The 22,751-nt window shown below is 43.2% G+C and overlaps 2 protein-coding genes across 3 annotated transcripts; one reads left to right on the top strand and one right to left on the bottom strand.

Moving 5' to 3' along the window:
- Window positions 1-3,535: 3,535 nt before the first annotated feature.
- LOC102217682 (protein-L-isoaspartate O-methyltransferase domain-containing protein 2-like) lies at window positions 3,536-11,298 on the top strand. The gene is made up of 7 exons (XM_023337382.1): window positions 3,536-3,641; window positions 5,617-5,847; window positions 5,927-6,077; window positions 6,158-6,260; window positions 6,615-6,786; window positions 8,628-8,751; window positions 9,192-11,298. Exons 2-7 carry the CDS (start codon window positions 5,692-5,694, stop codon window positions 9,755-9,757), a joined length of 1,272 nt encoding a protein of 423 aa, XP_023193150.1. The 5' UTR covers window positions 3,536-3,641; window positions 5,617-5,691; the 3' UTR covers window positions 9,758-11,298.
- A 1,515-nt stretch (window positions 11,299-12,813) lies between these two features.
- Window positions 12,814-22,446, bottom strand: kif3b (kinesin family member 3B). Of its 2 annotated transcripts, none has more exons than XM_005804828.3 (9): window positions 22,317-22,446; window positions 18,796-20,287; window positions 18,590-18,691; window positions 17,981-18,103; window positions 17,634-17,752; window positions 17,279-17,395; window positions 16,751-16,856; window positions 15,661-15,872; window positions 12,814-15,572 (listed from the first exon to the last, which is right to left on the bottom strand). In XM_005804828.3, exons 2-9 carry the CDS (start codon window positions 20,188-20,190, stop codon window positions 15,467-15,469), a joined length of 2,280 nt encoding a protein of 759 aa, XP_005804885.1. In that variant the 5' UTR covers window positions 20,191-20,287; window positions 22,317-22,446; the 3' UTR covers window positions 12,814-15,466. The 2 variants fall into 2 exon arrangements, with proteins under 2 accessions (XP_005804885.1, XP_023194405.1); XM_023338637.1 differs by lacking the exon at window positions 22,317-22,446 and adding an exon at window positions 22,012-22,135.
- Window positions 22,447-22,751: the final 305 nt, after the last annotated feature.

Genomic DNA, 22,751 nt, shown 5'->3' with positions numbered 1-22,751 from the left:
ATAGACTCTTCTGTACACACAAACGACCTTGAAGGACATTACAGTTTCAATACGAAGGATTTCATACGATGTTGACCTGCTGTTAAGCTGGTAAAGACACAGAGTGTGACAAAATCAAAATACTTCTGAACTGACAACATAATGCTTCAATAATGATCTAATTGGGACAGGAACAGGTCATGTCATCATATGAACTAACTAGTCATTGTGATTTTGTTGACTGATCATTGTACTGTATAAAACAGGTTCTTGCTGTGAATTCTTTGCCTTTTCCCTGCTAAACTGAGCCTTTGAGTGAGCATTTATGACCAGTCCTCAAGGCCTGAGTAAAACTGGCAACAGAGAAGAATCAGCTGTTTAGCACAAAGTTCTAGAAAACTTCAACTCTTTTGAACTAGACAGTGTTGAGCCTCCAGCCAGGAAGGAACTACAAGGAGCAAGGAGGCTGGTATGAGAACTATTAATCCCATAATGCACTGTGATAACCTCCTTTCAGTTTTAGCAGGAAATAGCAGAGTTTCGCTCTGGGAAATTGTGACATTATATTAAGAGAGAGGAGCCACTAATGGAAGTCAGTCTAATCTGCAGGGACTGACCCATGGGAGAGGTCGTCTTCCTGAATCAGAAAGACCATCTCCCCTAAGGTGGACTGGTACTTTTACTACAGGTCCTGGACCTGAAATATATATGATATTGTTTGCATATCCAGTATTTCTATTCCTAAGTCTACTGCTGCAGAAATAAGTCCTGACCCTGGCTTATTCATAAGTCTGCTGAAGGAATCTTGGAATTATAGATTTTCTGAAACGAGATAACTCCTATCGCCGCACTGCTGCTTGCTGCCATTGATCTGAGGAAAAAGAGCCTCAATCCCAATATTTGAAACATAATTTTGCATGGCTAGATGCTGGATTTTGTACACCTGTACCCGTATGGCTCAATCCCAAACCTATAGATGTCCTGTTTGCAACAAACCATTTGGTGGGGGAGACTTGTACCTGTATGAGTGTACCTCCCTCTTACCCCTTGACCACTGGAGATAGACACCGGCACCCCTGGTGACCCTACTAGGGAAAAGCATGTAAAATGATGGACGGATGGATTGATTGATTGATTCAAGGGAGACAGCAAACATGTGGAAGAAGTTGCTCTGGTCAGATGAGACCAAAATCAAACTTCTTGGAGTTCATGCAAAATTGTGATGTAAAACTATTTTCTGCACATCACCCTGAGCACCCTGACCATAACTCAGTGGAAACATTTTCTTTAGAGCAGATATGGAAGTTGGTCAGATTGGTCTGGAAAATGGATGAAGCCCCTTGACTGTTTTTCTGTGGGCCCTTGACGTTCCAATGACTTTTTCCTAAAAGCAGGCATTGGCGCAACTAAAAGATAAATGTCACTCCACAAACCTTTGGTCCTTATGATGTTCATCAGTTCTATTGTGCACATTCATTTCTTATTGAGAACAGGAAACAATTTTTGCAACAAATTTTTAAAACAAACACCAGTACCCATCATATGCACTGCACATTACGCTGAGTAACATTAGTCTCTATTTGTCATAAACTAATTTAACAGGTTCTTAACTAAACCCACCCTTCAGCTGTAAGAGTAGTGAACCTTCAGTTTACAGCTGAGGGGCTGTTTTGGTTAAGAATTTGTTAAATTAGTTTATGACAAATTATAAAATGGAGACTAACTAACTAACGTCATTTCACGTATTGACTAATGTTGCTCAGCATAATGTGCAGCCCATGGAATGGGTTCTGATGCTTGATTTCAAAATTTGTAGGGAAAAAAAAATATTTGGCAAGCCTTAATTTACCCAACACAATATATGCCTGACTGTTTAAAAAATATAAACGTGGTAGTTTTGCCTCTATACTGATTCAAGACATACAATAACTTTCACAAATTGTCCGCTGACATCTGGTGGACGATTTGTGAATTTACATGCATTTGCCAAACACGTTTTTTTTCTATGTCTTTTAGCTCCTTTTGTTAAGAGAGTTTAAAACATTATCAAACCTTTAGTTGTGTGAGTTTCTGCACATCTGTAATTCAACACAAACACTGAACAGGAGGATATCATAAAATCCAGCACAGTTTAATATCACTGAAAATAGATTTGCATGTTAGGAAGGTTAGTTAAGCTATGAGGCATTTCATTTATTTATATTCAAGGCAAGTTTGCACAGCATATTTCAGCACCAAGGCAATTCAAAGTGATGTACATGATGCGATCATGGCACAATAAATAAGCGAAACATCTCAAAACATGTTTGAGGCTGAAACTATAAAAAGTTCTAATACCTGTATCTTTCACTTTGCTTTATACGCGTGGCACCCATATTGTATTTTTTGCTAAAAGGCTTCCAGAAGAAAAAACAACAACAAAGAGCCTCACAAAGAGAAAACCATAGTCACAGTAAATCATGGTGGTGGCAGCATCATGCTGTGGGGTTACTTTTCTTCAGATGAACAATGTTCTCAATGTTTTTCAGTGAGAAACATCCAGGTACGCTGGATGTTCTTTGTTATATCTCATCAATATTTGCACAGAACAAACATGACAAGTCAAGATGAAATACGAGAACATTTTGCAGCAACTGGGAAGTATGCGGATAAAATGTTAACTACAAAGTACAAATAACTTATGCCTATCGGTTAACTTCTTGTTTGAATGTTGATGCTTTTATTTAGAAGGGATAGCTTCCCGTTTAACTGAGTGTAAATGCTTAACGGCAATCAGAAATCATAGAGATTGATAGAGACAAAAGGTATGTTTATGGTGTAAATAAATACTTATTTTACATATTGTGTGATTTAAACTGTGCATTTGTTTAATTATATATGCCAAAACTAAAATGAATTTGGGTTGTAAGGGTCATTTTAGAGTTAAAATTCAGCAGTAAAGCGTCATCCTGCAGGGGCCTGGGCGTGTCCTATTAGCCGTTTGTCTAATCCACTCAACACGCGCAACAGTCTATTAAAGAGCTTTTTGTCAAACTTCAGAAACAAACAGCAACAATGCCTACATGGATCATTCTAAAGTTGATAATGGTATATTCTACCTTCATAGTGATAAAATAATTATAGTACTTTGACTGAATAACAATATTTGACTGCATTGAAATACCACAAAATTAATCATTTAATGCCAATGATTAAACGCCAATGATTAATATATATATATATATATATATATATATATATATATATATATATATATATATATATATATATATATATATATATATATATATATATATATATATATATATATATATACACACACACACATATATATATATACATACACACACATATATATATATATATTTTTTTATTTTAAATATATAATATTATATATAGCTAATGCAAAACAACAACATAAATATATTTCTTTATCTGAAAAATGAGAAGCTGAAGCCGTTCATGGGGGAAAAGGGCCTTTCCCGACCTGATCTGAACCATTACATCTCCGCTTTGTGAAACTAGGCCATCTTTTTTACGTGCTCGGTGTGTGACGTCATCGCGTCAGATGGCCGAATGTTTACATCCAGCAGTGGTGCGTTGACTGGATCCCCCACCACCACCGCCGTCAACAACAAGGAGAAGAACAGGCCGACGAGAAGGTAGGCAGCTGAGACAGAGAGCGTTTCCCCAGCCGGTACCCCGCTAACTGGGCCCGAACCGCGGCTGCTGCGAGCTCTTCTCCCCCGCTGCGGCCAGCTATGGTCCGCGCGTCGTCTCGGTGTTTTCCTCCTTTTCTCCGGAGGACATAATGCAGCTACATGAAGGTGTTACTGGCTGTTTTACTGGCTGTTGGGGTGACAATAACGCGAAAGCACTCTCTGCTACTGGCGTGGTGGTGTTTAAACTGGATGGTTAATGGTGGCGCTAATGGCCGAAGCGCCAGCAGCAGCTTTGGTGAATTAAAACCTGCGGCGCCCCGTCACAGAAACTCTCCAGAAAAGAAAACAACAAAAACACACATCTACAGAAGCGCCAGGGCATAACCGAGCTCTGATGATTGGCATTCATATAAAGGGTGCACTAAAACAACAAGCAATGATTTAGAGCGCCATCCTCTGGTCATTTTCCACTGGATCCACCTCCGTTTGATGGGGGATCCCTTGTTTGTTTCTCAGCATCCCTTTCAAGTCGACTCATCAAAGACCAGCAGCAGCAGCAGCAACATGGAGCTAAGCAGCTGCTTCGTTCGTTTCCAGCCTCCTGATGGGGCCCTTCGTTTGGTCTGGACTGATCTGATCTCTGGAGCCCAGCCAGCCTCATGGTGGCGGTGCTGACCTGGTCAATCATTACTGTTCATGTGTCATCAAGTTAGACAGGAATACACCAATAAGGAATGTTAATTTCTTTATTCTTACCAAGAAATTGAATTTACTTGATTTTAGAATCATTTTACTGCTTGAAACCCAGAAGCACCTGTTTAACACATGGATCAGTTCGACAACAGGCCTACCAGATAAACCACAGGACCCCCCATGGCATACTGTGCATGAGTTGCTAGTCCTTGCAACACAGACATAACACAACAACAACAAGTAGGAGTGCACCGATTGCAGTTTCCTGGCCGGTCATTCATCTTTAAAAAGCCAAACCTGCTGATTCCAATTTTGGCTGATGCTGATTTATAATTTTTTTTTTGTCTGAAAACGGCACTAAATATCAAGACAAAGTTGGTAAGTTGGCAACAGTGGAGGATTGTTGTTAGCTGCACACATTCAGACATGACATGGTGGGCAGGTCTGTCCATCAGTTCTCTGTCACGGCAGAGCAAAAGGGGACAGAGTCTGATTTTAAGACCGTTGCAGTGGTAGATAAGATAGGTTACTAAAGTAAGTATCGACCAATCAATTTATTGGTGCAACCCCACTAATAACAACCGTGCACACACGCTTGGAGTAAGCAGCAAAGAAATGTGCAGCTGTGCAGCCGATGAACACACACACGCACACACACGCATTACTTCAAAGTAACATGAAACAGATGGAAGATGAAATTTGTCAATGTGGAATTACAAAACTGTCAAAGTGAGATTTAAATACCCAAATGAAAAAAATGCAGGATTTCTGTTCTTTTTGCCTGTTTTAAATTGTTTCGTTGTGTTCTGCTTGACTAATTTTCACCTTATTTGTGGTATTTTTCATGGGGACACAGATCTTCACAGCACAGTGTTATTGGCTCACTGCCTCTCCATTTATCCCCTGGTTTTTCTCCCCCTGGTGAAGCGCCGAAGAGACAAAACAGACAGTTTACTGAGTGGGTGGCAGAACTCAATAAAAATGCAGTATGAAGGCCGTTGAAGTTTTCGCCCAGTCCCGTTCTCATGAACTCAACATTGTGTCTCGTCTGGTCTTGTGAATTTTAGTGCTGCACTCTGACCCCAATTCAGACAGAGAGAGGTTGCATTGAGTCTGGCCTGGGAACACCTTAAAACAACTGAACAAAACACAAAGCAAGAACTGAAACAATAGATTAGGACCATATATGACCTGAGAGAAACTCTGTCTCTGTCTGCTGTCTCAAAGCAAGTTCCAGCAGTCAGTGGTACCAGAATCCTCTTCTTTTTGTTTTTCATTAAAGGCTATTCATCTTGGAGAAACCCAGAGCTTGCTGAAGTCCCGTCGGGTTTGTTGTGGTGCTTGTCCTCCAGTCAGGATGGGAGGAGCTGTTAGTGCCGGCGAGGACAACGACGACCTGATCGACAACTTGAAGGAGGCTTACTACATCCGCACGGACCTGGTGGAGCGAGCTTTCAGAGCCATCGACCGGGCCGACTACTACTTGGATGAATACCGGGACAACGCCTACAAGGTGAGGAGCGACTCTGCAACCAGCCAGCGCCGCTCCGGAGAAATCCCCCTTCCTCAGCGTAGCTTTCTGTTCTGGACAGGACCTTGCCTGGCGCCATGGGAACATCCATCTGTCTGCGCCGTGCATCTACTCCGAGGTGATGGAGGCTTTGGAGCTGCATCCCGGCCTCTCCTTCCTCAACCTGGGCAGCGGGACCGGCTACCTCAGCACCATGGTCGGGCTCATTCTGGGTAGGCCAGTACAGATCCAAGTCCTGACTGCTTCTCACAGACGCCTTCAAATAACTCAGATCAGGCTGTTTGCTTTTCAGGACCGTTCGGGGTGAATCACGGAATAGAGCTGCATGCAGATGTGATCGAGTACGCCTACCAGAAGCTGGACTCCTTCATCAAAACCAGTGATAGTTTCGACAAGTAGGTCCAGGTGGATCTGTGACATTTACTTCTTTTTTTTCTTTTTTTTTTTAGTTACAGTCAAATAAAAGAAAATAAAGATGCTTTATATAATTTTTTTTTGGTATGTAACATGGAGGAATTTTGCCTCAGTAATCTTTACGTCAGCTCTCTTCCTAAAGCATTTCCTCTCAGTGAGGTTGAGGCCTGAGTCTTGATCAGGTCGTTGCAGCATTTTGATTCTTGCCCTTTCTCCGGTGTCTAGTTGTAGATCTGCTTGTTCCGTTGATTATCTGTTTTTTCGTTATTTTGGGGGGGGGGGTTCTACCAGAAATGAATGTACTTCTGCTTCTTTTTGTTCATTTTTTTTCTCAGGTTTGAGTTCTGTGAGCCGTCCTTTGTGGTGGGTAACTGCCTGGAGATCCCCCCCGAGAGCCGCCACTATGACAGGGTCTACTGTGGCGCCGGGGTGCAGAAGGAACACGAGGAGTACATGAAGAACCTGCTGAAGGTGGGGGGCATCCTGGTGATGCCTCTGGAGGAGAAGGTCAGCCCTCAGCATCATCGTCTCCATGACACTTTCTGTTTCTGTCGTCTTCTATGTTTTTTTTTTTATTATCTAGCAAGTTAAAGTTGCACCTTTTTTTTAAACTTGTGACTAGTGACTAACGTGTGACTTGGGGAGTCACATTTGCATTCTTAATCTGTAACATTACAACTCAAAATCATAAAATATTTACATTTTGTCAATTTGCTGCCACTAATCTCAGTGTTTTTCATTAGGGGTTTGTGTAATAAACCAACATGCGGCATCACCGGTGAAGCGAAAAGTAAAAAGATTAATATTTTTCCTACTTTTTTAAAACAAATAACCCAGTAAGTGAGGCACGCGTTGGTGCCACGTTGGTGTCCACCTGTTTGTAATTAAGTTATAACTCCAGCTGTTCTGCTTCTGGTCTCAGAGATTTTCATGTCAGAGAACATTAGAGTACTAGCAGCATTACACTGGAAGTCTTCTAGTCTTCCAAAAAAGCCTACAAGAACTTTTTGAAGAAGTTTTCCAGTTTATTTGGGGGGTTTTTTCGGAGAAGTTTAAAATAGGCTTAGGTTCTAACGCAATATCCCAGTGTTTGTTATTATTCCATAATTAAAACTGTTCATTCTTGTATTTCTCCCAAAAGAACAAAGACAAAATCTCCGTTAGTCAGGTACTGATGTTTCAACTATTGTTTCAACAACGGAGTTTTGTCTTTTTAAGTCTTCCAGTAGATTTTAGGGATGTGCTGAGTTGTAACACGAAAACTTGAAAATGGCAAGTCCAAAACTATTGGCCCTTCTGACATTTAGTGGTGAGTAGTGAGGCCTCTCTGTCTTTCAGCTGACAGCGTCCGTCTGTAGTTCTCTTGAGGTAAACAAATCTAGGTTGCTTGGTATTTGAGCGTAGACACTGACCTTACGGGGCCCGCCACAGATTCTCAATGTGATTGAGATCTGGGCTCCTTGAGGACTCCGGGACCCGGATTTGTGTGTCCAACCAGGTCTTTTTACGTTGTTTTAAAGACCTGGGGGTGATTTAAAGCAAGACTTGTTGCAGATTTCCTTAGGTTATCATTCCAAATGCATTCTGCTCCTTGTTTCATGATCCCATGAACATGAACAAGATTCCCAGTGCCTGAAGCAGCTGAATGGCCCCACGTAACGTTCCCACCTCTCCCTTTTTTCTCCTCACCTAGCAACGTCTGATCAGACCAAAGATCAGACTTCCAAACCATCACCTTGTTCCAGATGTTTATGGACAAACTTTAGTCAGGTGTTGACCAGCAGATTCAGTTTTGTCTTGAAGTTGTCCATGATGAAGAGTTTTTGCAACTGTCTTCCTTGGCACGCCAACTCCTCTGGAGGCCAGCTGAGCAACAATCACCTTGTTGACGTCTCTGATCATTTTCCTCTCTGAACGTTTTGAAATCTTATGTTTGATTAATTTGCTTCTTACCAAAAAGTGTCAGAGTAGTCCAAGTGTCCAAGTGCCAGTTGTTCCGCTAACCAGAGTTCCTTATGTTAGGCTCAGTGCTGATTTAGTACTCAGGATTGCTTTTAAAAGCCTACGCTGTCATGAGGTCACCGGCGTCCTCATGGAACCCATTGGCTTACATTTTTCACATCTGTAAAATGTACTGATCAAACTTTTCGGCGATTTTTGTCTTTGCTCTTGTGAAAATAATACAAGTATGAATTGTTTTTATTCATATCCGTGGAAATATGAAGAGTTCTGTGTGATTTCGCCGGGCGGGCTAAAACTGTTGACCTTAACTGCAAGCATGAAGGCGAACATAAATCTGATGAAGAAGAAAAGAGGACGAATGACTTCACTCTGTTGCATTTCTGCAGCTGACCAAGATCATCCGCACCGGACCGAGCAGCTGGGAGACGAAGAAAATCATCTCTGTGTCTTTTGCTCCCCTGGTTCTGCCTAAACACAGCCCCAAGAGCAAACCCAAGACGGCACCTTTGCGTAAGTCTCCCTTCAGGTTTGCAGAGATTGTACTGCTGTTTGTTAATGTTCCCAGAATAATAACGCACACTAAGACGACGCAGCATCTCAGACTCATTAAATCCTCATACATAAAACTGGGAATTATTTTAGCCTCTAAAGGCTAAAAGTCAGCCTGGAGTACCTCCCACAGTGCATGCCTATCCATCGCATCGTTTCAAATGCAATAGGCACGGAGATGGGAAAGGAAGGGAGGAAGGGAAAGGAGATGAGAGTAGAGGAGAGAAAGAAGGACAAGACCCTAGAAGTCTGCTTCTATACCTGCAGAAAGAGAGAAAAGGAAAAGAGGGACGGCCATTGATGCTTCGATCTTTAGAACCAGCAGAAAAAGAATTCTGGACAGAACTTTTTACAGTTTATTGACTTGTCCACCGCTGTCTTTTTGTTTCCTAACCTTCCAGCCAAGTACGAGGTGCGGACGTTACAGGAACTGGCCCGCATCTGCATCCGCCACACCCTACGGGTGACCACAGATGGAGGGGACGGTCAGGCGCGGGGCCGGGGCTCCTCCTTCAGCGTGGGCCGGGGCCTGGCGGCGGCCGGCCTCCACAAGTACGGCCCGCGCTTTAAGCGCCGCCGCGTCCACCGGCGCCACTGCAACACCCTCATGCTCGCCACCCGCCAGGTGGTGGCCGGTGGCGGGATGGCCCCCGCCTCCCTGGACAGCAACAACAACCAAGAGGGGCGAGTGGAGGACGAGGAGGCGGTCGTAGAGCGGCAGGCCAGGCGGCCGGCGAGGGGCAGCAGGAGAGCGGGTAGGGGGAGGCTGGTGGAGGAGGAGGAGACGGTAGAGGAGGAGGAGGAGGAGGCGGCGGAACGGGATGAAGAGGAGGAGGAGGAGGAGGAGAAGGAAACAGGCGAACTGCTGCGACCCCAGCCGGCCGTCAACGTCCTGAGAGAGAGGATCCTGGGGCTGCCGCTGCCCGAGCCGCTCAAAATGTACCTGCTGTACTACCGGGAGAAATGAGCCGCAGCCGGCGCCGCTCCGCTCCGAACCGCAGCCTGGAGCTTCTCCAGCAGGCGCCCGGGCCTCCGTTCCAACCTAACAACCCCCTAACAAGACCGGCCGACGTCCGGCATCCTCTCCATCATCATCCTCTTTTCTCTCCGTTCTGTTCCCTGAGACTGGGAAGATTCCCCGTTTCCGTTTCCCGTGCGGCAGGACAGCGCCGCGAGCTTCAAGCGGACTCCCGCCGATGAAAGCAGTTTACAGATGAGCTCCCAGCAGTTTATTAACCAAGCAGAAGACTTTTCGGGGAGCAGGGACCAAAACAGTTCACCTTCGACCGGGAACAGAGCGGCCTTACGCTGCAGAGGAGAGGAGGCTCATGGTGAGGCGCTGCGTTTTGCTGACTGGGTCCACAAGTGTGAGAAGAAGAAGCAGAGCTGGTGTCAAGATCCCTCCAGCCGCGGCTGGTGATGGCGGGTGGGGCTGTTTCCACTGATGCGTCTCAGTCTGTTAGATAACTCAGCCGGGACGATGGATCCAGTTTATTTCAACCCGGCAGATTTCCCGTAGAGTCAGCAGGGAATAATGTCAATGTTTTTCACAGGGAATATATTTTTAACAGTGTGAAATCTACAACCCAGGGAGCCCACATGCCCTCCCGCCAAAAGAAATAATTTACTCAACAAACAAACAAAAGCATTGAGTTATAAAGTGGAATGAATTATTAGGCAAATATTCAGTCAAAAGTCTAAATGTTCTGCAGGACTGTAAGTGAGCTCCTGTCTGCTTTTTCTTCACCAGTGGAGTCTTGTGCAGTGAGTGTGTATGTATTTGCTGGGTTTTTTCTTTTCCTTTTTTTTAACGGTTCAACATTTATTCTCTGCCATTTCACTTTTATTACACATATCTCAATTTGTGCTGATTACTGAACACGTGGGCACCGACATCTACGAGAAATGAATGTCAGTGGGGCCCATTAGAAATATATCTTCTGAGAAAAACATGAAACTTTGACATCTTTGGTTTCTCCCCGTCTGTCACGGAGATTCTCGGGACGAGCCCGGTTGAAATAAAACCCCAAAATGCCCTTTAAATTTTCTGCTTTCCGAGACCAACTGTTTGTTAGGATTTCCAAACATTTCGTGGAGAGACGTAGACTTGATAGAAGCTTGAATTTTCCTCTTTTTTTCTTTTTTTCTATGCACATGTTTTATTCTTTGGGTCCAATCTGGAGCCAGAATCCTTACATTTGTATTCAAAGAGTAGTCGCAAGTCCGTCTGGATCCCTTTGAACTCTCTTAACCAAAATAGAAGGACCATAAAAGTGCATACTAATATTCCTTTTTACATGAATGAACCAGCATGATAAAAGAAAAAAAACACAAATAATCTTCAACATGCAAGTTTTCTCCCATTGTGTACTCATCATTTTTTACGCAATAAATAGATTTTTTCTTCTTTGCTTTACAAGACTTGAAGTGGTGTGGATATTTTTAAAAGTGTCTTGTGTTGTTAATCCTACAAAGATACTTCAATAAAAAAGTATCTCCTGTCACCTATTTGGACTCTAGATTCTAGTCTTATAGGCCATTACTCCTTTAGCCCCTTTTGTTTGTGTTTTTGTTGCTTTTTCCTCCGGTCCCTAACCTCTGCCCTGTGCCAAATGGACGCTGCACAGGCACATCTCCAGAAAAAACAGCAAACAAGGAACAAGTCGATCAGAACGAAGATGAAAATGGCAAAAAAAGCCAAATTAAGAACTGCTCAGCAGCTCCGATTTTCTTCTGGTTTGTGAAAATGAAACTGTGACGTAAGCAGAAAATTGACTGTGTTTAATATAACAAAACTTTCAGTAAATAGGTAAATTATAGTTGCGATGGTAAAAATCAGTTTGGATTTTAGACACCCCCCCCCCTCCGAAATGATTCCATCCTCTCTCCAGATTACTTCTCGGCCTGCTGGATCTACCGTCGAGTACTGTATGTAGCTCATTTGTTTGTCATGCACTTTGGCTTTTGTACATTTGTGCTCCTCTGCTGAATGTATATGAATATTATGTTCCACTTTAAAAAAAAAAATTTAGATCAGAGTGACTTTAATTTGGAACTGTTGGTAATAAAGTGGATTCTAAAGATGTAACAACTTCTTATTTCAATGAATTAAATGTTATTAGACTGATGAACAGATTTTAAAGGGTTAAAAAAGGATATATATATATATATATAGATATATATATATATATATATATATATATATATATATATATATATTTATTATGTCAAAGTAGAGTAAAGTAGTGACTACTTATAGAAAGTAGGGGTGTGCCAATAAATGGGTTGGACAATAAATCTGCACCAATTTCTTTAATTTTGGGACCTTGGCCGATACTCACAGATCCATTCAATAAATTACATTATTAAGAATGTCATTTACATTAGAAACTTTATCACTAAGTGGTAATTCTTTGAAAAACTTGAGTCAAGTTACAGTATGGCTTTCAGCATTTAATTTCCCTTTAGGATCAATAAAGTATTTTTGACCTTGAACACATTTTATAGGTTAAATACGCACAGATGAATGTTTGAAAGCCTTTATTTCGGTTAATTAGGATTTTCCACTTACAGCTAATGAGAACGCACTTCAAATTAGATTCAGACCAACAAAAAAAAAAAAAGAATGAAAAGCAGAAATGTGGGCCTAATGAAAAGTATGTTTAATTCCCGCTGAAAGGCTATTTTTAAGTTACTAGACAAACGAGACTCATCAGTAGATGCGCTCTAAATTATTACGACTGTACATGAGAACCAATCTTATCCACTGATATTATCAATCCCCACGAATGTCTTAAATAAGTCACCGTCCCCTTTTGCTCTGCCATGAGGGAGGGCTGACAGGCACCAGGTGAATAAATAAATAAATAAATAAGTAAAGACCAATATTGGTCAAAATTTGAATTGGCAGGTCAGGCTTGTTAAAGATAAGATGATTAGCCAGAATTGTTGCACCACTAACAGAAAAAGAGCAAAGTAGCATCTTCCTAGACAATACTTCTGTTGAAGAAGGACATAACTGGATGTTTTTCACTAAAATTTCTTTAATAATGTAAAGATACTGAACAAGAAAAAAAAAATACATTTGGCTTGAAAATAATAACAGCACATAAAAGTTGGTCACACACGTGTAAAGTTTCTGATCCAGTGCTGCGGCTTGTTCAGTAAAACAAATAACTGAACAATAAATAAAGACAACAACACTGGGCTTGCCAGGTTCCTGCGATTGATAAATAATAGCAAAGCCAAATGTGTTACTCAAGCATGCTAAGATCATGCAACACGTCTACGGAGCTGCAATGTTAGTTACATCGATCGGTTCCGATCCGAACAGGATATGCATTTGGTAAATCGACTCGACAGCTGTAAGCAGTAAATACTCGGCTGTGACATAAATCCAGCATTTTTCTGCACTTACACACTTTAATCTCAACCGTGTGGGAAAACGCTCCGATCAAGCACACACACACATACACACACACACACACACGCACACACGCACACACACACACACACACACGCACGCACACACACACACACACACACACAAAAAAGCCACGGTGAATAGAAAATACACATACTGCATGTAAGACGCTAAAAATAAATCTTTTAACCTTAAATTACAGAGCTCAAAAAAATAAAAGTATTTCACAGGGGGAAAAAAGCATATAAAAATTAAATCTACATCTGCATATAAAAAAAAGGAAAAATTTCAATAAGTTATAAGTACTTTTTCTTTTAATATGGTAACCTATATTTCTTTTCTCCTTTACATGTTCAAAAGTGACTAAAGATTGCCTAGCAACAAGTCTATAATGTTAAATATCTAAATGAATAGCAGGGATGGGTCAAACAGCAAGAAAGGTTCCAGCTACTGGGAGAAACCATCAGGAGGAAAACATCTATGTGAGGGGATGCAGTTTGCAAGTTGACCCAGGCTGGTTTAAACGTCACAGTGGGTTGGAGACCCCTCCACAGTAGCAGCAAGTAAACAGCGCACGCATCACAGTAACAAAGTAGCATAGAGGCAGAAAGATCGAGCATCCTGCAAGTTCAAGTGTTTCGACCGATTTTTGTGGCAAGTCTACATTAAGTCCAGCTGTGGTGGCAGGGGGAGTGAAGTTGCTGGGATCTCATTCGAGACAGATAGACCAGGTATAAAGAACTCACGGGGGGAATACATGGTCATGGAAAGGTTAAAGTTCACCCCCTTTCAAGCTGTTTATATACATGGAAGCTCTGAAAATGTGAACCTGTCTCTGTTAGATGAGGGGGGGTGAGAGCTGTAACAATCATCAAACATGGCAGGGGAGACTGATAAGAACACCATGAACTCCTCATTACACCAACCCCGACTCAAACAGGACAATGACCCCCAAAAACTACAGCAATAATGAAAAAAAAAAAATAATTTTGCATTAGTTCAGACACAAACCCTTAGTTTACTTTGTTCCTTTCACTTCATACATGCCAGTCTACCTAGCAGTTAAACAAATAACTGAACAGGGTTGTAGCTATGGGGTTACAGGGCTGTAGCTGGGGATTACAGTGTCATGACCAGAGGTTACAGGGTTGTAGCTAGGGGTTACAGGGTTGTGACCAGGGGTTACAGGGTTGTGACCAGGGGTTACAGGGTTGTAGCTAGGGGTTACAGGGTCGTAGCTAGGGGTTACAGGGTTGTGACCAGGGGTTACAGGGTTGTAGCTATGGGGGTTACAGGGTTGTTGCTATGGGTTACAGGGTTGTGACCAGGGGTTACAGGGTTGTAGCTATGAGTTACAGAGTTGTGACTAGCAACCAAAGTGGATCAGGAGAACACTTTTAGTGTGAAAGGTGTAAATAATGAGTGCAGATCCTGCAACAAAAGGGGTTCATGAGCATCAAAGTCCAGACCTTAATGTGATTTACCTGAAGGTATAATCTTGAAAGACCTATTGGTCTATTTACTTCATTTTAAGAGCTTTTTGGAACTAATTTCCTAATCATGTTCTGTGACACGAGACTTTCCATTTGAAAAAGGGTGAACTTTTATTAACCATGACCGTGTTGCTCTTCGTCTACCAAGCAACCCAAAGAAAAGGCTGGATTCTAAACACCTCCATCCAAGCAGTGCATGATGTAGTAAATGAATGAATAAATGAAGGAGACGACATGCCTGCAGGATTTAAATGAGGACGTTGAGGATTGCAGGTTTAAGGCACCTTGGAACCCTGATGTGTTTTTAGTGGTGGGTTACCCACCCGCTGGGATGCTTCTATCCTCTCCTGCCTCCTTCTGCCGGGCCCCAGGAAGAACAACATTTATTGATTACAGCAACGGTCGTGTCTTCTACTCTCTGACCGTCAGATACAATCAAACAAATAAAAATCTACCGCATGAAGTTTACCACGATGTGACAAATTAATGTAAAGACGTGGACTGGACCCTGCAGGCAATCTTCATATTAAGAACTTAGTGATGTTTAAGACAAAGAGTCAGGTGACAGAGGCAGTCTCAGTGGAGTGTGATTTGGGGCTTCATGCGTGGCAGCTGTTAGCAGTGATGTGGTGACAGCTGAAACTAGAGCAGCAGTAGTCTTAAAGGTTCCTTTGGCTCCTGACCAAACAAACCCAATCCTCTAAGAGTCTTAAAGTGGGAAGGTGCACAAAGAGGTTGGTGACGGCAATGGAAGAAGGCGTCACTTGGGCACCAGGCCGCGGGATTGTGGGTAGAGAGGGGATGCTAGACTGCAAGGGCTGAATGGAGAGGTTGGCGTGCTCGACTTCTTGCTTGTTCTGGGTCGACTGAAAGACAGGAAGCAGTGGAAGAAGACTGCTACATGACAAATAACTCTCCTTCCAAACAGCTGAAAGTGGCAGAGGGCTTTCTTACCCAGACTTTGGTTTCTTAAGGCTGCTGCTGGCACTGGCAGGCGGGGTCGGTCCCGAGCTGCTGTGGAAGCCTGAAGCATCTACTTGGATCTCATCCTCGTCTCTAAGAGCGTCCTCCAGGGCTGCTGCCACCTTTGGAGCGATGACTGGCTCTTGGTACTCCTTAGTGGTCCGAGAAGGCAGGTCCATGTCCAGCAGCAGGATGTTTTCAGCCTGACAGCACACACACACATGTCGTTCTATCTTCACAAAGAGATTACACCGACTTCCATTCGTTTCTATAGCCTAACCCTGAGCCCAAATCAAACCATTACTAGTCTGTTCCTAACCCTAACCACAACCATACCTTTAACCCTAACTGGTAGAGTGCAGTAGACCTGAAAAATGTGAGGACCTTGTTGGTGAAATAATAAAAGTGGTCCTCTATATGCAGCATATACAACTACACACACACATTTGTATTTGTACTCATAAAAGGACTTTGTATCGACTTCCATTCATTTAGTAACTGCATCCATGTCTAACCCTGACATTTTTCAACCCATTCCAGATTGACCCCGATTATCAAAGTGGGATCAAGTTCAGTTTATCATTCAAATTGGATAAAAAAGTGTTTTTACTTAAGGAAACGCAGAAGATTGAATCAAGTTACTGACTTAGCAGCAGTCTCCAATACTGAGCATGCATGTAGCGACAGTGGAGAGGAAAAACACCCCCTTTAACAGGAAGAAACCTCCAGCTGAACTTTATACTACTGTCAGCAGGGAAATGAGAGGCACCAGGTTCAACGATGCAGCTCAGCTGAAGGCCTCTGTTAAGCAACTTGGGCTTCAGCAGCGCCACAGACTGATCTCCTCCATGCTAACATGCACTGATGCAGTAGTTCATGGCAGAGATGTGGACTTGTGTCATCTGACTTAGAGTGGAGTCAGACTAGCATAGAAATGGAATAACTTTGGACTCGACGTGATGAAACCATAAAAGACCTGACCGGGGCTTTCACGCCAACGACTCCACTTCTGTTTGAAAAGACGATCATTGTTGTCCTCCACTCTGCTGTTTGTGCCGAAACAAAGAGAAAAGCAGCTCACTTTGTATCTCATGTCAGGCTTCGTCCTCATGGCGATGTGAGCATGGTGACTGAGGGGCCTCCTGTAGCCCACGGCAGACGGGGGCCGGGACATCATCTGATGGTCGCTGGAGCGAGAGGATGGAGGACACAACAGGTCACACTGCAGCACTGCCCCACTTTTACATGGTCAGTTAAAACCAGATACAGACCACGCATAACAGGGGATAAACTTTCTTTCTAAATGGACGCATTTTAAGTCAGCACATAAAATACATAACTTACTTGAGAGATCAGCTAAGATATAGAGATGAGAATTATGGAACTCTACAAGTCTGCTTCATCCTTGGGAACCATCCCCAGATACCTAAAGTTGCCACGGTCATCTGTTCAAACTAACTGAATTGCTCACATTTGCACCGGAAAAGCAGCTCATTGCTTTAGACGTGTAAATAAGAAATGTGTAAATTAAAGGTGTTTTTAGGCAAGTTGAGACTTCCCCTAAGCTTATGAAGGATTGAACCAAACTCCAGAGTATTTTTGAGCTTACTCCTCAATGCGAGTGATGGCCTTCATCTTCCAGCACTCTTCCTCATCGTCGAAGAAAGCCCTGTTGAGGATTTTGTTCTTGTCCTCCAGAGGAATGAAGTTTTCGATGATCAGATGTCTGAAAGATAAACATTCAGACTTCTTGTAGAAAAACAGAATGAGGTTGAACTATATATTAAAAGAAAAACAAACAAAAGAACCCAAAACATTTTTAACCACATTTTAATTTTTAGAAATAATTACAGTTGTGTCTTATGAAATCATTCACGGCAAAAAATAAAACTCCTTTATAGAACACCTTAAAAGCCTAAAGTTAAACTGTAGACGTGCACCGGGGGTGGAAATGTGTCCCATACTTGAGTTTGAGTTCTCTGGTGAGCTCGTTCTGGGTCTGTTCGTGTTCCTGCCGCTCCTTGATGTGCTCCTCCTGGATGTCCTGAATTTCTGCCTTCACCGCCTGCAGCTTGGAAAACAGCTGCAGGACACAAGATCAAGAGAAAAAAGGTAAGTTTGACCAAAAAGCACAAACAAATCTCAGCACTGAATTTAACAGCCAGGAGTGTTTTCTGCACATGACTTCTGATTTCTTTCTTGGACGAAAGAAAGAAGTCTTGCTGATTTATGTTATGCTGATTTGTTTTAACACTACATAGCAAGTTTGGTCTGTCCAAGAATAAAAAAAATAATAATAATCAGCCATCACCTTTTTCAGCTTCTTGGTCTTGATGTCGACCTCCTGCTGCAGAGAGCTGTAGGTCTCCTTCAGCTCCAGAGTCTCTTCATCACGACTCTCCATCTGCTGCTGCATCTCTCTCTCTCTCCGTTTCTGGAAGCAAAAAATTAAAGCTACGGCTTCCTGAAATGGCTCTAACCAGGCCTATGAAGACAATCAGGTCTGGTCAAGGCAGATCTACCACAACATGCATCAAGTCCAGAGGACTCCAAAACACTTCACACTCTGTCTCTAAGTTGCTCTGTTTTAATCTTTATTTTCTTGTTTTTTTCCCCCTTAGTGTTTTAGCATGAAGAACTTGGGTTCTGTTCCTGAGACAGATGCTTCAATGTGAATTTTACTTACCAGCTCCTACAGATGAATAACAAACTGTGTGAGCACGTTTTTATTTTGTTTCTTTCTAATTCTTTCTCATTATGGCGACAAATTTCTTAGGACAGAAAAGCAGCCGCCATAAATCATGGAATAATTTAAAACATGTAGAAACACTGTTGGTTTGAAATGTGCCAGAGTGTTCCTCTGTCATTCCTGTAAAAACTCTCATTTAGTCAGCAGACTTTGTTTGGACTCTGAGTTCACCTGTTCAGCAATCTCCTGCCTCCTCAGCTCCAGCATCCTCTGCTGCTCATTGGTGTGATCAACAATATTTTTCCCACCTACAAGAAGCTTGCTCTCCATCGCCTGAGTGATGCACAAAGTTTAAAAGAATCAAGTCAGACTGGAAAATACAAAGTGCCGATGAGAACAAAAACCTCTAGATAGAAGGTTTTTTTGTTTTTGCTTACCTTAACTTTAGCTGCAAGCATTTCACCGACTTCTCTTTCTTTCTTCAAGTCTTCCATTTTCCTCTCCTTTTCCCTGAGCAGCCGATCCTTCTCCTCGGCCACCAGACTGTGGTCCTCCAGGACGGCCTTCTTCTCCCGCTCCAGCTTCTCCTGCTGCTCCCTCCAGTAGTCGCCGCCTCCTTCTCCTTCGTCGTCGTCCTCCGTCTCTCCGTCCTCCAGGTCTTCTCCGTCGCTTCCTTCCCCTCCCCTCCTCCTCTGCCTCCTCTTTTTCTTCTTCCCCACGCGTTTCTCCAGCTGCTCCTTCAGCCGGGCGATCTCCTCCTGGAACTCCCTGAGCAGGGCGTCCTTGGGGTCCTCGTTGACGTGCGGCTTATTCTTGATGTTCTTGGCCCGGTTGGCGTAGCGCAGCGTGGTCAGGGTCTCTTCGACGTTGTAGGACGCCGGGCCGATGTTGGCGACCATCACAGTGCGGGCGTTTCCTCCCAGGGAGTCCTGCAGCAGGCGGGTGAGTTTGGAATCTCGGTAGGGGATGTGGCTGCTCCTGCCGTCCACCAGAGCCGATATGACGTTTCCCAGGGCGGAAAGCGAAAGGTTTATCTTAGTGGCTTCTTTCAGTCTCTCGCCTTGAGCGCCGGTCTTTGTCTGCCTTTCGCTTCCAGCCAAATCCACCAGGTTCAGCTTACCCACCCTGATGTGGTTCTCTCCATCCACGCCCAACTCGCTGCACTCCACCGTGATGACAAAGATCGCATGAGAGCGCGAGCTGTGCTCGTTCATGTTCGTGGAACCAACCGAACGGTTCTGGTTGCCCACGTTCATCACGTGTTCGATCTCCCGCGCGCTCTTGGTGACAAACGACGAAAGGTCCTTCACGTACACACCCGTGTCGGGCCGCTCCCGGAGCTCCAGGCGGTGGGATTGGTCTTTGGAGAGCAGGTCCCGGATCTCCTCTTGGTAAATTTCCAGATATGACGCTCTCACGAGGTACTGCTGGTTCTGGGAGCGTGAAATGTGCGTGAATATGTGCTCAAAGGAGTTGGGGATCACTCCTCTCCTCTCCGGATCATTTCTCACTCCCTCCATTGTGTACGTCTTTCCCGTCCCCGTTTGGCCGTAAGCAAAAATGGTCCCATTGAAGCCAAGGAGAACAGAATCGACCAGAGGCCGGAAGGTTTCGTCATACAGATCTATTTGTTTCGAGTTACAGTCGTAAACTGAATCAAAAGTAAAGACTTTGGGGAGCTCGCTGGCTTCACGCGGGTTCCTGACCATAATCTGACCCAGTTTGACATCAACGGAAACCATTTGTTCAAATTTAGAGGCCTTCTCTTTGTCATTCATGGGACGACAGCGGACCACCACCTTGACGGACTCGGAGCTCTTGGTCTTGGACATGTTGGGAAGCTCTGCCCGTCCTCACCTCTTGGCACCTCGTGTCCTCTTCGCAGCTTCAGAAAGGCTTCACTGGAAAAGACGGCGGCATCTAAAGAAGCTGGGGCAGAAACAGGGAGTCACTCATCTCAGCAACACTCTCCGTTTTCGTAAAGATTTCTTAGAACTTTGGTTGTTTTCTCCTCATTTTCAGTATAGCACAGTGCCTGACCATTTTTAGAGGAAGCATGTGCTGTTTTTACTAATATTTAAGAAGTCAATGTGTGTAAGCCTCTTTCCTGGCCTTAAACAAAGGGCTACAAAAGTCATTTTGTAGGCTGCAGCTATCCTGAATTAGAGCTCTTAGCCACACATAGAGAAGATATAGAACACCATCATTTTAGAATTTGGTGCATGAATAAATGTCTGTGACACCCACAAAAAAGTTTCAAGCCCCTAAGCACCACAAAAATAACAAAGGTTGACCTCACTTTTGGCAAAAAAAAAAAGTCCATCTTAATGATTCCCAAGATAAAATATTCTGACGACTAACGAGTCCCACGTAGAACTTCTTTTAAAAGCCATAATATTTGGCGCACCAATAAATCGGCACAATTTCCTTCATTCTGTGAGATCAGTGATTGACTGATGGTTTTATGTGAAGCCGATTTTTTTCCACTGATCTTATCTGCCTCTGAAAAGATCTAAAATTAACAACTTTGACTGACAGACCCGACCACTGGGTCATGTCTGCACATTCGCAGTTAACAATAGTCACCCCACCGTTGCCAATTCACCAAGATCTCGGCCAAAATTGGAATCGGCAGGTCAGGTGTTTTAAAGATTGGTGATCAATGACCCAATCGGTGCACCGCTACTTGGATTAAAACTAATTCAGCACGTCATAAGAGAAGATCATGCCTACAATTAAACATAGTGGTAGTAGTTGGAGAGCCTGGGGCTGCTTTGCTGGTTCAGGACTATAAATTATGGGACCAGAAATTCTGCTCTGTACCAGTAATAGCTGAAGCAGAATGTACATACCCAGTAAGATAAAGCACACTTGAGTTATGCATTAGGACATTGATGATCACAGATCAAGAAATTGATCCATTTCCTGATCCATTGTCCTGATTCAACCATGTGGCTGAATCAAGGAAATTGTGCAAGAAAGAAAGGCCCAAAATTTACGGGCGGTTAATTCCTTTGTATTCTGCTGGATTCCAAACTGCTGCCTATATCAAGGATCACGCTGCGTGTCACTCTGTTTTACATGTCACAGAGCTTGAGGAAACAAAACGAAATGGAATCAAAGGTTTGGACCTGAAAGAAAAAAGGAAATCAGTATCAGGAGAGGCCTGATCAGTGCATTTCTATGATCAATTGTCTGACAGGCTGCTTGTAACAATGTAGATAAGCACATTGTATTGTATACAACTGTATTGTGTGGACTCGGTTCATCCCTCGAGTTTCACATCCTATGCATGCCTGAATGATTCATAGGGAAAAACTGAGTTACTTAATAACGAAAGAAACATTCCTCTGAAAATGTCAGCTACTGATGTCAGAGGCTGATATGAAAGACCTTCAAAATGCCAGCGAATAAACCGATAAAGACAAACAAAATATTTTAGCATTTTCCAATAGACATGTTAAGAATGGATAACAAGGCTACGTCTAAGAAGAGTTTTGCAAACTGATTAGTAAAACCACAGCATCCACTAGAATAACAAGGTTTGAACTAAGCTATTCATACATTTACTGCCTAGGCAGTAAGTAATACTAGCGGTTAATGCCGTCCGAAGGCACAACCCTAAATTAGCTAACTGAATTAAGTGAACTAACCGAAGCAGCGATGAATGACAGCCACTGAGAGCAGTTTGTTAGTCAGCCTCTTCTCACAACACAGTTATTACACGTAAAATTAACGTCAGAAACAAGCGGTCGGTGTAGCAGCTCAGCTAACGCTAGCTTAGGTGAGATACAACCCCGGGGAGAGGGAGCGCAGCACCGGCCTAGCAACGCCAAACACACCGAGGGTAACCCCGGCTACCAGGATGATAGCATTGCCCGGCTAACACTCTGAAACACGGACAGCTGGGATCAAAAACGAACATGAAACCCTCGGACTGTCGGGGTTTGGAACTTACCGGTGAGTAGTGTTGTTCAGTCCAGAAGTTACATTGCAATCAAGTGAGACCTGCAAGAGAAAATTCCCTCTGAAGCCTGGATAAAGCAACCGCAAACGGCTGCGCGTCTATTCGGGTGTTTACGGTAAGTCGAGCTACAAGCGTCTCCGCTACAAAAGGGGCGTCAACATCCGGTGCTTTTTTTTTTTTTTTTTTTGACACACACCTGGATCATCAGGTAAGGTCCAACAAACAGTTTGACCATTTCTATCGGAAGAAACTATGGCTCCCACAGCGGCAATTATGTAATATAATTGTCCAATATAAAAAGGAAATTCGCTTAGCATCTTGCATCTTCACTAACAGAAACCAACCTTTTTTATATATATAAATTTACATCCATGGAGAACATACTTTCATGATTTAAAAACATCTGCAATTTTCACCTTTAATTTA

This window comes from Xiphophorus maculatus, chromosome 1 (assembly GCF_002775205.1).
Source record: "Xiphophorus maculatus strain JP 163 A chromosome 1, X_maculatus-5.0-male, whole genome shotgun sequence".
NCBI classification, from domain to species: domain Eukaryota; kingdom Metazoa; phylum Chordata; class Actinopteri; order Cyprinodontiformes; family Poeciliidae; genus Xiphophorus; species Xiphophorus maculatus.
The sequence above is the reverse complement of the archived record's forward strand: the minus strand, read 5'-3'. Positions and strand labels throughout refer to the sequence as shown.